Genomic DNA, 14,378 nt, shown 5'->3' with positions numbered 1-14,378 from the left:
CAATCAATAATTCATGAATGTGTAAGACTTCCTAAACCCCTAGACCCTCAGAAAATGAAAACATGATGCTTTGTTTCTGGCCAATTTTCAGAACCATCAGAAATTGAGTTATACATCTCACAAAATAGAAATCATATATGTGCATATTAAGTGAGAGAATAAAGATGAAATCCATTGTTCAAAGGGTGGATACTATTGACAAAATATGGAATACCTAGTAATAGATATGGTGGGAATTTTTTTAATGAATAAGAAAGTGGGAATACTCCTAAGAAAAATAACTCATGAAATGGTGAATATGATATTGAATGAATCTCAATAGACTAAAAAGGTAAGCACAAAAATAGACATGAATGCCAGAGCATCGTAGGGAATATGTGAGCCCACGGTATAAGTTGGTATAAATTTCTTTCTAAAAGAGTTTAATGTATAGTTTACTGTGAGTATCAAAGAAAAATTAGGAGCTATAGTGATTTTATTGGTATAGGTAAATTCTGTTCTATTGAGGTTAATTAACAAAAAAAGTACAAATATCTTCTAAAAAGTTTGTGAATTATTCTTCCAGGGAACACTTAAGTACTTTAAATCTATTTCAAGGAGAAATATATATTATTTATCAAGGTTAGATAAGTGATGTATTTCAAAGTAATACAATGAAACTAGTCAAATGCAGTATAATTGGCCAAAACAAATCCCCCTGTAATATGGTCCAGACTCTCTTGAGGCAAAGGAAAAACATCCCAGACATCTATCAATAAAAGTAATGTTTTTGAAACAGGTGCTGGTACTTATTACTTTTTCTAAAAAGTAATTTTATAATAATTTATTTTTTAAGCCAGACAGCAGGGCTATGAAGAAAGCAGGTGTTGGCTTCTTCAGAGATGGTTAATTTTACCATCTGCATGGGGCAGGGGAAGACAGATAGATAATCGATTGAGCCCCTGTGAGAACTTGGTCAGGGTTTGGCTCTTGATTGCCTAAATTCAGTCTTATTCTTAAGTCCGAGCAGCAGGACAGCTACCACACCAGTCGTGGAACCGTTTTTGTAGTTCTGGGGTGGAAAGGGAAGTTGGAAGATCTGTTCTGCCTCCCTACTGCTCTATATCCCCAGGGAAGTCAACCAGCTAAAGCTCTGTGTCCCTGTTTAAAAATAGCAATAGCAATTCCTACCTTTATTTTAATGAGAAATGATAGCTTCCAATATATTGCAATTATTCTTTCATCCAAGTAGATGGCTTATCAGTAGGCAAAAATTCGTTAAATAAATTTAGATTAACTATTAATATTACAAGTCCCTTAAGGGCAAAGGCCAAATCTGTCTTGTTTAGTGACACATAGACGATAACTCAGTAAACTGGAGAATCCACATTGGGCATTAAATCAGCCAGACCAGTTGCTCTGTAGTCCAACACTTATGTTTCTATCAACATCATGGAAATAACTTCTCTGACCTAGCGTTTCTCCCTTGAAGATTCAAATAGTAAAACATTATCCCATTCCTCTTTTCTAATGAGTGGTAAACAGAAAACTTTCTTAAAATTTACAGAAACTGAAAAATATAGTAATTAAAATAGACTGACCAAAGTCATATTTAGTCTAGATTTAAAATACAGTTCTCCATATTCACATAACTAGGGGTACTCAGACTATTCTGAATGCATTTTGTGTGTGGTATCTTGAAATCATTGTATAGCTAAGAAAATCCTTCTTCTGTAAGGAAATCTATACTTTCCTGACTCTTTCTGACTTTTTGGAATTTAATTTTGTGCAGAAATCATTACAAAACTATTAATTTTCTTTTTAAGTGAGAATACAAAAAAATATTTCAAAATTAGACAGGTTTACAGTTGTTAAAATATACTATAAATATTATTTTGGATCAAAGATTACATGGAATTATTTGTTGCCCAATTCCAAGAACCTGATTTCAGCAATTTAAGCAGCCCCCAAAGTTTCTTCTTATTTTGTTTCTCCTGTGGTTTTTACCTGACCTTAAATCAGCATAAGAATAACAATTAAGATAATAGAATCATTCACAGATATAAATGCCTAGAAAGATGTATGCTAACAATGATAACTCTGAGTTGGAGAATTATGGTGGTTTAATTTTCGTTCTCTTTTTAACTTTATCTGTATTTCCTATTATTTTAATAAAAATAAACTTCTATAATTAAAAAGTTAAGATGAAAAAACAGAATAATCATCTTCATTCGCTTTTATAATATTGTATATTGCTGGAGAAAATTACATAGCTAATCTAAATGGAATCCCCTGGATTATTATTCTCAAGCATGCTGAATGTATATAGTGTGCAATTCTTATAGTTTTTCCTATTCAGCTCTCTTTCACACTCCCATTAGCAGCTTCACCAATCACCTTGAGTTCCCTAAAGCAAAAGGGTATTATGTCACGATTTTTTCTGTGTGTGTGTGGTACGCGGGCCTCTCACTGTTGGGGCCTCTCCCGTTGCGGAGCACAGGCTCCGGACGCGCAGGCTCAGCGGCCATGGCTCACGGGCCCAGCCGCTCCGCGGCACGTGGTATCTTCCCAGGCCGGGGCACAAACCTGTGTCCCCTGCATTGGCAGGCGGACTCTCAACCACTGCGCCACCAGGGAAGCCCCATGTCACGATTATTTCATTTTTAAAAGATCATGACTTTCCACCATCTTACATCTAAAATCCTTTCTAACTTGAACTAAGAGATCCCCTCTTTTTCTGAGGTGATCTTCCTAGTGGCAGTTGTCTTCACATGGTTATGATGTTTTAAAGGGAATCAGCATATTGTGACTGAGAAATACGCATTGCCCAGAGTTCCCTCTTGCACATTACTGCTGCACATGACTACTGGGGGGTCATTCCTCAAAACTGCAAGGGGATATAGGAATAGAAAACTGCATGAAAAATAGCAATTTAATGAGGAAATTCAACTTTTGGCCTAGCCAGCCAGTATGTTTAGCCAAAGGAATTTCCTACAGTTAAAAGTTACCATATGATCTGCTTCCTAATATTTAAGAAAACAAATAAGATGCCTTCCTCGGGCTTCCCTGGTGGTGCAGTGGTTGAGAGTCCGCCTGCCGACGCAGGGGACACGGGTTCGTGCCCCGGTTCGGGAAGATACCACATGCCGCGGAGCGGCTGGGCCTGTGAGCCATGGCCGCTGAGCCTGCGCGTCTGGAGCCTGTGCTCCGCGCAACGGGAGAGACCACAGCGGTGAGAAGCCCGCATACCGCAAAAAAAAAAAAAAAAAAAAAAAGATGCCTTCCTCTCTTTCTGTAGTTTTCACTGTTTTAATGTGGCCAGAATAGGCTATGTAACCTCATTCCTAAATCAATCATTTAAAATAGGAGTATAAAAATAAAAAGATATAGAGCCACAGTATGGTTAGTAATCTTGATTTTATCTTTTAAATGCAGTAGGGAAGATGGAATTTGGAATTATTAGACCTGGATTCATAATCCTAATTCTTCTTAGCCATGAAATTCTAAGCAAGTCATTTAACCTCTCTGAGTTTCGTTTTGCCTATCAATGAAATAAAAAATAAAAACTAGTAATCCATAAATAATTGAGAGATAGATATAATTGCTTAGCATCGCTTTATACTCACTCAAACTACAGTAGCTTTTAGAAAATTTTCAGTTTATCTTGGCCTATTTCCAACTTCTTGGCTCTATAAAAGCTTAGATTAGATTATGTGCTTATTACTAGAAAGCAAAATCTTTGCTTTTGGAGAAGAGATTAATACTTAGTCAACAATATTTTAAAAGCCTACATTAGGTTATGGGCTAGCTTATTATTAGAAAACAAAATCTTTGCTTTTGGAGAAGAGGTTAATACTTAGTCAACAATATTTTCTTCTAGATGATCTTAGCTACCGCTGGCTTCTAAATGAATTTCCTGTATTTATCACAATGGATAAACGAAGATTTGTGTCTCAGACAAATGGCAATCTCTACATTGCTAATGTTGAGGCATCAGACAAAGGGAATTATTCCTGCTTTGTATCCAGTCCCTCTATTACAAAGAGTGTGTTCAGCAAATTTATCCCACTCATTCCACTACCTGAACGTAAGTATCATATTTGTTCCTCTGTTTTTGCAAGTTTGTCTGCTTATGGCATACTTACAATAATGAAAAGAGATATCCAGTGGGGAGAACAGCTGAATGCTCTGTCGGAGAAAACAGAGGATACATACTTTGTAAGCCTTGCCCTTCCTTAGTTTTTCCCATAGAGAAGATTTACATCATAAAAGTGTCCCTAAGGTGGTTGAGTCTGGACTGGTTGCCTCTAGCTCAGGGAATGCATAGAGAACCAATCAATTCAAGCAAAATACCAATATATCATTTACAATGGGAATCACCAGCAACTGTTTTTTGTTTCATGTCCAATCCTACTTCCTAGTAAATTCATGAAAGAGAATGAATGATTAGATCAAAACAAACTATAGTGATTACAGAATTGGGGGGCGGGGGGAAGAAGGCAATTGGATTATTTTGATATTTTTAAGAACTATTTACATGACGCAAATAAGTACATAAATTGCCTTTCTACTGTAAGTAGTGTAGGGTATGACTACCGTGGTGCCATATTTGATGACCACTAACATTCTTGACTGGCCTTTTCTCAGGCTTCAATTGAATGAACTGCATTCCGTTTTTTAGTGTACCACTTCCTGAGAAATCAGATCACAATATGTTTTCTTACTTCACATTATTTTTATCTCAGTCCTGCTGCTACACTCATATCGCTGAGTTCAAGCTTCTGAAGAAATACCGGCACTGTTGTTGGCAGACTTGGGTTTGGTTCCTACCACTAACCTTAAGTTGTATATAACAATGGGGAAAAGTCCATCCTACCATAAAGATTCTATTTTTATTATTCTTCTCAAGATAGCAGTCACATGGTTAGAATTCAATAAATATCTTCTGATTTTCTGGCTTTTTTTCCCCTCCCAAATCTTAGGAGATACTCTCACCACTACTTCGCAGAGTGAAAAGGAGCCATCATGTAAAAATTTCCCTAACTTTCTTCCCTATGCTTCCCTCGACATTCAATGCTTCTTTCTTTCTCGGTGGAAGAAGTGCTTCTCCTGCTGCTCAGGCTGCCTCCTCCAGTTGCCCTGGTTCACAGTCCATTTGATTCATTTAAGGACATCACTACATCACTCTTTCCTTTCTTTTCTGAATCTTCAAACTCTCCTCCATTCCTTTCCCTCTGCGTATTATTTTGTATTCAGTGAATAAGTGAAACCACTTCTTATTTGCTAAATCCAAAGGATATTTTCAGGCCTGATACTGTATGAATTTTGACACTTGTTGATCTCTCTGCCTCTCTTGAACTCTCCCTTCTTTTCCTATTTTTTCTGACTACTTCTGCCTCCGTTCATCTCCCACCTGCCTTGCTGACAAATTCTATGCAGTATCCTTCATCAGATCTTCCTCCTTCTAATATTTCTTTCTAATCTTTTTCAAATATTCTCACTCATTTACACCTTTTTCTCTAGTAGCCCTATGTGATGACTCTAAATTTGCATCTCCAAAACTTTTCCCTATATTTAATCCTGAATTCTACCTACATCCTGGGCTTGACGCACAGAAAGTTCCCAAGGATGTTAAGTTTGAAATATTCCAAGCACATCTTTTATCTCCTCTCTAAACCTCCTCTTCTGGTGTTCTTCATCTCATTTAGCAATACTGTCATATTTCTCTTTTAGCAATAATTCGGGGGAGCATTTTTAATCATCATCTCCTCTCCACTGCCATCCTCAGGACAGTGAGCACAGCGGTTCCCATTTAGGACATAAGCACTTGGGAAGTTTGAGGAAAATGTGGAACCCAAAGATAGTGATTCAGCAGACCTATGATGTGACCCATCCTAGACCCCTAGGAAGTGATCTGCAGGTTCAACGAGCATCCCAGGTGATTCTGATTAATTGGATTTTTGATCTGTACCTTGAGAAAACATTGATCCAAGGGGCAGTTCTTTTGATTTTGCCTGTAAAATACAACTTGGATCTGCCCTTTCCTTTCTGGTCCCACTGCAACTGTGCCCTCGTTTAGTCCCTCATCTATTTTTCTGAATTTATGAAACACACTCCCTTAGATCTCTGACTCTCTGCTATTTTTCTTCTCCATATTCCTTCCTTTAAAACTGACAACAAGGTCTTCTACTTAAACCAAAATTAAGATTCATATCACTTTTTTTATCAAAACCTATTAGTAGTTACCCATTGAGGAAATTAGCTTCAAAATGTTTAATATCACAGTTTCAAGTCTTCTATGTTGTAGGTTCAAGCTCATCTTCAACTACATATGCTTCAATATCATTTTGATTCCTAGACCTTTTATAATTCCCTGCACACTCCTGAAGTTGTGTCATAATATGCTATTTCCTCAACTTGAACTGGTCTGGTTCAAATGCCCTCTTTGCTTGCAATTCCCTTGGCCCCTATATACTTCCAACAATCCTCCTTGGCTGCCACTCTTTCAGAGCATTTACTTTTGTTTTGGCTTGTATTTCAGGTCTTTGTGTATCTATTTGTCTTTATAGTGTTATACAGTGTAAAATACACACTCATGTTGTGATCCTAAACAGTGTATTTAGCCTTTCTGAGCCTATTTCTTCCACTGTAAGATAGAGGGAATTACATCCTTCAATACCGACATGCTAAATAAATGTTGTCATTGATGAACACGGTGATGTTTAAATAAACAATTTTCTTCTTTCCTTCTCTCCTTCCCTCTTTTAAAATTGTTTTCTCTTTTCCTTCATCTCCATGGACACTCCTTTATTCTTTTCTTCCTCTTTCTTCCCTTGCCTCCTTCTTTTGCACTCTTCTCTCTTCTTTCTTCCCTTATCCCTCATTTCCTTCCTTTTTCTCTTTTTTCCTGATTCCCATAGAGTACCTGGCAGATCCAAGTTGTATTTTAGAGGCAGAATCAAAAGGAATGCCCCTTGGGTCAATGTTTTCTCAAGGTACAGATCAAAAATCCAATTTATCAGAATCGCCTGGGATGCTCGTTTCATACCTATTTTATGCTTGTTTTATACCTATTTGATGCTTCCTAAAGAATTGTTGAATTTTTTAGTTATTTGAGTCAAATTGGTTACACCGTTGTCAGAATGAGCCAATATGATTGAAAATGCTTAATAAAATTCATACTGTATGCATACTATGCATAAATAAACAAATCTATACATTGTGACATGATCAGATATTTTCCAGTACTTGTACAGAGAAAAGTCTTCCATACTGAAGCAATTCTAATCCTATAAAAACCACAATGTTAAACAAACACTACTCTGCTTACTAATTAGTTGATATTTTTGTTTTTCTTAAATTAGGAACAACAAAACCATATCCTGCTGATATTGTAGTTCAGTTCAAGGACATATATGCATTGATGGGCCAAAATGTGACTTTAGAGTGTTTTGCACTTGGCAAGTAAGTATACTCACAGTTTTTATTAACATATATAGAAATACATTAAATTTTGTATTGTTAGGAAATAAATGTTGTAAATGTTTAGCTACAAACATAGAGTAAATTGTCTTTTAAGAATTGTGGACCATTAGCTCTTACTTTCTCCTATTTAAGTCCTGTTCCTGATATCCGTTGGCGGAAGGTCCTAGAACCAATGCCAAGCACGGCTGAGATCAGCACATCTGGAGCTGTCCTGAAGATCTTCAATATTCAGCTAGAAGATGAAGGCACATATGAATGTGAGGCTGAGAACATTAGAGGAAAGGATAAACACCAGGCAAGAATTTATGTTCAAGGTAGAGATATTGTTTTAATTTTCCATACATTTAATCAATATCTTATTGAAAGCCACTTTCATACTTGAAAAACTAGCATAAAATGATTAGTTTAAAAATAGTGATGTGAACTACATTATGCAAAAGGATAAAATATTCATCTTTATGTCTAATTAAGTCACAAATATGAGTATATAAGTTAAGAGTTTATGCCACTGGTATCATAGGAACACCAATGGATCAATAGTAGTGTTATTGATAATTTTCAGAAAATATAATTCATATAGTTTGTAGACTTTCTTCAAGCTCTCTTTTTTATTTGTACAAGAACCTAGGCATTATGATTTAGTTTAACCCAGTGGTTCACAAACTTTAGCATGTTTTAAAATCATCTGGGGGCTCATTAAAAACACAAATTGCTGGTTCCCACCCTCAGAGTTTCTGAGTTAGAAGGTCTATTTGGGACCCAAGAATTTGTATGTCTAACAAATTCTTGGGAGATGTTGATGTTACTGGTTCAGGACGCACACTTAGAGAACAACTGGTCTAAGGAAAAGTTTTCTTTAATATAATTTTCTTGGCACAAGTGTTTGATTCTCACACATTAAAATAAGCTTATGTTTGGGAGGAGAGAATGTTGTTTCTCAGTCAGTGCTTGAAACTTTTCAGGCTGAAATCATCCCTACAAATCCATTCACAAATCTACAATGTGAAGTTTGCAGGTCTAAATAAACATCTAAATAAACATCTAAGTCTTCAACAAGTGTATACTGAGTGTGTCCTCAGAGGCAGACACTATGATAGGAGCAAGGACTTAAAGGAAATATTCTGTCCTTGAGGAATTCATACTCTAGTCATATCATACAAAACCCCCAAATGTATACAAGCATATACAGTCAAATAAATATATACCCCCAATATATATAATTATAAAGAAAATAGTGAGAGTGCGATATGGAAAATTACATAAGATATTGATAAAGCATATGGCAAAGGGGTACCTTAGTCTCATCAAAAAGATACATGATAGGAAAAACTGGAGATGATGCCTCAGCTGAACTGGAATACCAGAAGGCTGAAAGAGTACTGTGACAGGGTCAAGTCCGACCCCTACCCCTATCTCTCAGACCTCAGGCCTCTGTCTATATCGGAATAAAGTAAGTGTCTCCGATGACCCAGGATTTGCAGCCTCACCACCACCATCTCATAAAGTCCACTAAGATTAGGATCATTTTACCTTCACCCTGTGCATTTCATTTGCCTTAAGAAGCCCTTGGTCCAGGGCCTCCTTATGACCTGCACTTTAATACCCACAGAGCTCCGCACATGTCCTACTTAGTCTCTATTTCCCCTTCATTCCCAACTTCTGATGTATTTATACTATACTTCTAGAGCACATAGTCCATTATCAGAATCCCCTATATTCTCAACTTCTTTGAACATTCCCTTTATTCTCTTGCTCTAACTGAAACTTGGCTCTCCCTTAAAGACACTTTCCCCTGTAGACCACTCAAGCAGTGGCTGATTTTTCTTTCACAGCCCTCATTCCCAGGAGTGACTGGCAGTACTGCCAGTACCTGCCTCCCTGCTCTTCACTGCCATTGCTAGACTATCTTTCTTTTCCTTTAATCATCCAGTTTACAATCTTATGTTAGGTCGCCCCTCCCCACTCATTGCCCTAAGATTTTCACTATTGACAACTCTCACCAACTACAACTCTACTCCTGACTTCATTCTTGGTGACATAAAATCATGTAGACTAGGGGTTTCCCTGGTGGCGCAGTGGTTGAGAGTCTGCCTGCCAGTGCAGGGGACACGGGTTCGAGCCCTGGTCTGGGAGGATCCCACATGCCGCGGAGCAACTGGGCCCATGAGCCACAACTACTGAGCCTGCGCATCTGGAGCCTGTGCTCCGCAACAAGAGAGGTCGCGACAGTGAGAGGCCTGCGTACCACGATGAAGAGTGGCTCCCGCTCACCGCAACTAGAGAAAGCCCTCACACAGAAACGAAGACCCAACACAGCCAAAAATAAATTAATTAATTAATTTTAAAAAAATCATGTAGACTATAATAACTTTTCCAATAGTTTGCCCTCTTAGTTCCTTTGAACTCCTTTCCTCCAATGATCTTGTCCTACAACCTTCCTCAGCAACTCACTCCCACTGCCATGCTTCAGACCTTATTGTTACCCTTAATGTCGCCTGGCAACTAGACTACATTTCTCCAGATTCACTTACCTCTCACGCTCTTAGATGACCATTTCATGCCTTCGTGATTTCCTTCAAACCCACAGTACCTCCTCCTTCAACCTTTCTCTCAGCTAATAACTTGGCTTCTTATTTCACAGAGAAAATGGTAGTAATTAAATTGGAGCTTTCACAAACTCCCACTCCACATCTACTGACACCTACTTCTCTACCTTTATCTCTTTATATTCTAGGTTCAGCTGCTCTCTGAGGTCAACATCTCCACTTGTACCCTAGACTCTACCCCTCTTACATAATAAATTAACACATAATTCTTTAAAACTTTATATGTAATTTTGAAAGATTTACATTATAAGAAAAAGATAAATTATTTTAGTGCTATTCGTGAATTAGCTTTCCAACAAAACGTGGTTCACAAATAGAAAAACAATTATGAATTTAATTACAGTTACCTAGTGCTGTAATATTGTAAGATAAAGTTTACCTGCTGACCTGTAGAAATACAATTTCACTGACTCTATCATTGATTTTATGACACACAGAATATTTGATGTATTTTCTAGAGGAAGATCAACTAAGTGTAATATTTGTCCTCTTGAGATGATGATGAATGTTGACTTGCATTTGACAATTTTCAATGTCCTTTACTTTTAAGCATTTCCTGAGTGGGTAGAACACATCAATGACACAGAGGTGGATATAGGCAGTGATCTCTACTGGCCTTGTGTGGCCACAGGGAAGCCCATCCCTAGCATCCGATGGCTGAAGAATGGATATTTGGTATGTATGTTCAAGTGCTTTGCAGTTCTTGAGCCTATGTTCCGGTAACATTTCTGGGTGATCCTGGGATAAAGTTAGCAGGAGTGTCAATAGATTAAGGGCATCTAGTCCCTGAAATATAAAAGTCTCCTTTAAAAGAAAAAACCAGAAAGTGAACATAAAGTGTCTTTTTTCAGCTTAAACATTTTCTTATGTCTACCTTCTCTCTCTCTCTCCTTATTGTTTCCTTTGTTCCACTTTTCACCCTCTTCCTATGCATCCATCTCTACTACCTGATATTGTCCTCTTTTTCTTGCCACTGTTTCCCTGACCCCACAGAAACAGAGGTAAGAATGAAGGTCCTACCTTTAGCCCTGGGGACAAGTAGCATCAGTGGGGTCCTTCTCTACCTTCCCACTGTAATCTCACAGCTGGGCCAAGAGGGAAAAAGGTGGACTCTCTTCTCTGTAGGATGAATAGAACAAGAGTCACTGGGCATGGTAAGTGGGTTTTACTTCCCCATACCATGAAAACCCCACTCCACTAGACTTAGTTAACAGTGGGGGCAAAAATAATGTACCTAAATGGAAAGACAACCAAGCCCAAACCCAAATGAAACCATTTCTATTAAAGTCTATCAAGAAAATGTGTTTCACTTTGTGTTCTTTCCAGTATCATAGAGGGGAATTGAGACTGTATGACGTGACCTTTGAAAATGCTGGCATGTATCAGTGCATAGCTGAAAATACACATGGAGCCATTTATGCAAACGCGGAGTTGAAGATCTTGGGTCAGTATTATTTCTGGTTTCTGTTAACAATCAGCAAGAAAGCAACATGTTAAAATGATCCTTCATTATATACAGATTATATTTAATTTCACAGTACTTTCTTGAATTAGAAGTTAAACATTTCTAAAATGTGGTTTGAAATAGAATGATATTATTATTTTCCTTTCATTCATGAACAGTAAATAAATTGGAGGCAACATGGAGTATAAAGGTTTTTAAGGCTTTTTTAATGGTAAAGCAAACTTTACACATGCCAATTTTTATGTCTTGTTCTCTCCTATGTTTGGGCAGCTAAACACTGCCAGGACATCACATAGTGAAGACTGATGCTTCTGCAATGCCTGTGAGCCAGCCTCAGATGAGTGTTTAGCACTTGGTAGCTTTATCAGTCCCTGGGTCTCTGGGTTAAAATTGCTATTGAAAACCTTCGAGACATTCCTCAATCCCCTTACCCCACACTCACTCCTACTTTCATATTACTTTCTTACTTCTCCATGAAAATTGAAAACCACTGAAATAAAACATTTCAACTTCCCATCCCTCTTCAAAACTATCTGAATCTTTATTACACTTGTCCTTTTGATACTCTTTATCCAGAGGACGATGTATCTTGTCCCAAAATAATCCCTTTGTCTCTGCCCTCAACAGACAACCTTTCTTCGTGTGCATGTGTATGTGTGTGTGTGTGTGTGTGTGTGTGTGTGTGTGTGTGAGTGTGTGTGCATATCCTCAGGCTGCCTCTCTTTCTGGTCATGCTTTCCTCTTTAATTCTCCTCTCTTTTGTCCTTGGTGATGCCATGCTCTGATACCTCCCAGATTATTTTGTCTTGATTGCCTTCATTTTCCTTTTTACTCCTTCCCTGCTCAGTTGGAAATCTTGCTCTCTTCTAGAGTTCCATTCCTCTGGTTGCATTCCATTTTCTTACTCATTCTTTCATGTATTTTATAATATTATTCCTCAATTATTATTATTTTTAAATTTTTAAAAAAACCTGGATGATATCTTCTTCTTTGCCCATTAACTATCAAGGACACCTTAATTTACACATCTGGCCCAGAATTTTATCCTCAGCTTCAAGCTCACTATAAAAGCTTCTTGGTAGAAATGGTCATCTGGGTAACTTCACAGATATCCCAAACTCAGCATGTCTGAAACCGAATTCATTATTTCTCACTCATTCACATCATCTCCTCTTGAAATATTTACTGTTCTAAAGAATGACACAATCCCATTACATACTTTCCCCCCATTACATCTATTAAATTTCTCATTTTTATCCCATAAATCTCTGAGATTTTTTACTTTCTTTTTATTTTCATTACAACTACTTTAATTAAAAGTATCATGTCCTTTTCATACTATCATGTCCTTTTCATACTATTTGAAGTGGCTGTCACCAAGTTTAGTAATATTGTAAGTAATGAATCAGGTGGGCAGGATTTCTCTGCTAGAAATGATTACTGAAAAGATAAAACAATGACTCAGTGCAGTCTCTTTTATTCTTGAGACACCAAAGGGAAATTTTTTAAAACATTGGTATCACTGCAAATTGAGTGACACTAAAAGAACATGAAAGACACTGAGACAGTTATAGGAAAGTATTAAAGAAAGCTATCTTTAAAAAGAGTTGAGGCCTTCTTGATTTTAACTTTTCCTGCCTCTTCTTATAATGCTGAGTATCATATTCCATTTCTTCCCCCTAAAGTCAAAATTCCTTGCTAATATATTTAATCTAGTTTCTTTGGGTATCAAGGAAACATTTAGGCTTAGGCTTCATACCCTATCACTTTGGTATGAAGTGCAGTAAAATCATTTTGACTCTTAGAGAAGATATGAGGTGAATTTCAATTCCTTCCAAATGTAAATGCTTTTGTTTTCTGTTAAAATTTCTTGTTAATTGTTATATATTACAAGAGAAAATGAAAATTTAACAGCTCAGACTGAAAGATCTTTCTGTCTTCAAACCTAAATCTTGCAATCATTAATCTATTAAGGCAGTAATTAAGCAAATTGATCATTTTGAGACTGAGATTAATTCCTGACCATCTTTATATTTGTTTCAATCTATTTTTGTTTATTACCTTTAGGAACAGTGTTTCTCTCTCTTCTTTCCTGAGTTATTTAATTAATTCATTTATTCATCCACCAAATGATTATTGAGTGCTTACTGTGCACCAGATACTAGTCTGTAATAGGCTCAATAAAGAACAAAAGAAAAAAAATATATATATGTATGTATACATGAACATGGTCTAGATTCTGTCACTAGAAATTCAAACATTAGGTAAGCATGGGTCATTTAAATGACTGCACCAAATCAACGATTTTATTAAGACTGAACAGATTCAGAAAAAAGTCTTATTTTCTAGATAAATTTAGACTTTCTAAATATAATCTGATGAAAATTTCTCTCATATTTTATAAGCAGTATGTCACCCACAATATTTATTTAGCCTATACAAAATACCACATGCTGTGTTAGGTATACAACACAGGTCGGTTGTTTACTTATTTATTTCCAATTATAAAAACTCAGACTAAAAAACAATGGGATAACCTAAATCATTTTTATAAAAAGTGTGTTCTTCAGAGCTTGTTAGAAGTGCTGAATCTCAGGTCCACCCCAGATCTATTAAATAGCATTTTACCAAGATCCTCAGATGATTATGATGCACAAATAAAATTTGAGAATCATGGGACTAGATGATGAAGGGTCAAGACCTGGATAAAGATATACTTAGGCCTAGAAAAGCCCCCAGAAAGGACAGTTTTATAGATGATTGGGATGTGTGGAAATAAAAAGATGGAATCCCCCTGGAGTCTGCAAAATGACAAAGAGATTGAGAAATGAGCTAGATGTGGG

The 14,378-nt window shown here is 36.8% G+C and overlaps 1 protein-coding gene across 2 annotated transcripts in view; it reads left to right on the top strand.

Moving 5' to 3' along the window:
• Window positions 1-14,378, top strand: part of CNTN1 (contactin 1) — a 371,087-nt gene that overhangs the window by 224,680 nt on the left and 132,029 nt on the right. For both annotated transcript variants that reach the window (XM_079938240.1, XM_079938239.1), the window contains 5 exons: window positions 3,860-4,066; window positions 7,344-7,443; window positions 7,597-7,778; window positions 10,621-10,745; window positions 11,397-11,514. In XM_079938240.1, the coding sequence (XP_079794366.1) occupies window positions 3,860-4,066; window positions 7,344-7,443; window positions 7,597-7,778; window positions 10,621-10,745; window positions 11,397-11,514 (732 nt within the window). The remainder of the gene's footprint in view (window positions 1-3,859; window positions 4,067-7,343; window positions 7,444-7,596; window positions 7,779-10,620; window positions 10,746-11,396; window positions 11,515-14,378) is intronic.

Source organism: Stenella coeruleoalba (assembly GCF_951394435.1).
Source record: "Stenella coeruleoalba genome assembly, chromosome: 11".
Lineage (NCBI taxonomy): Eukaryota > Metazoa > Chordata > Mammalia > Artiodactyla > Delphinidae > Stenella > Stenella coeruleoalba.
This window is presented reverse-complemented; position numbering and strand designations above follow the sequence as displayed.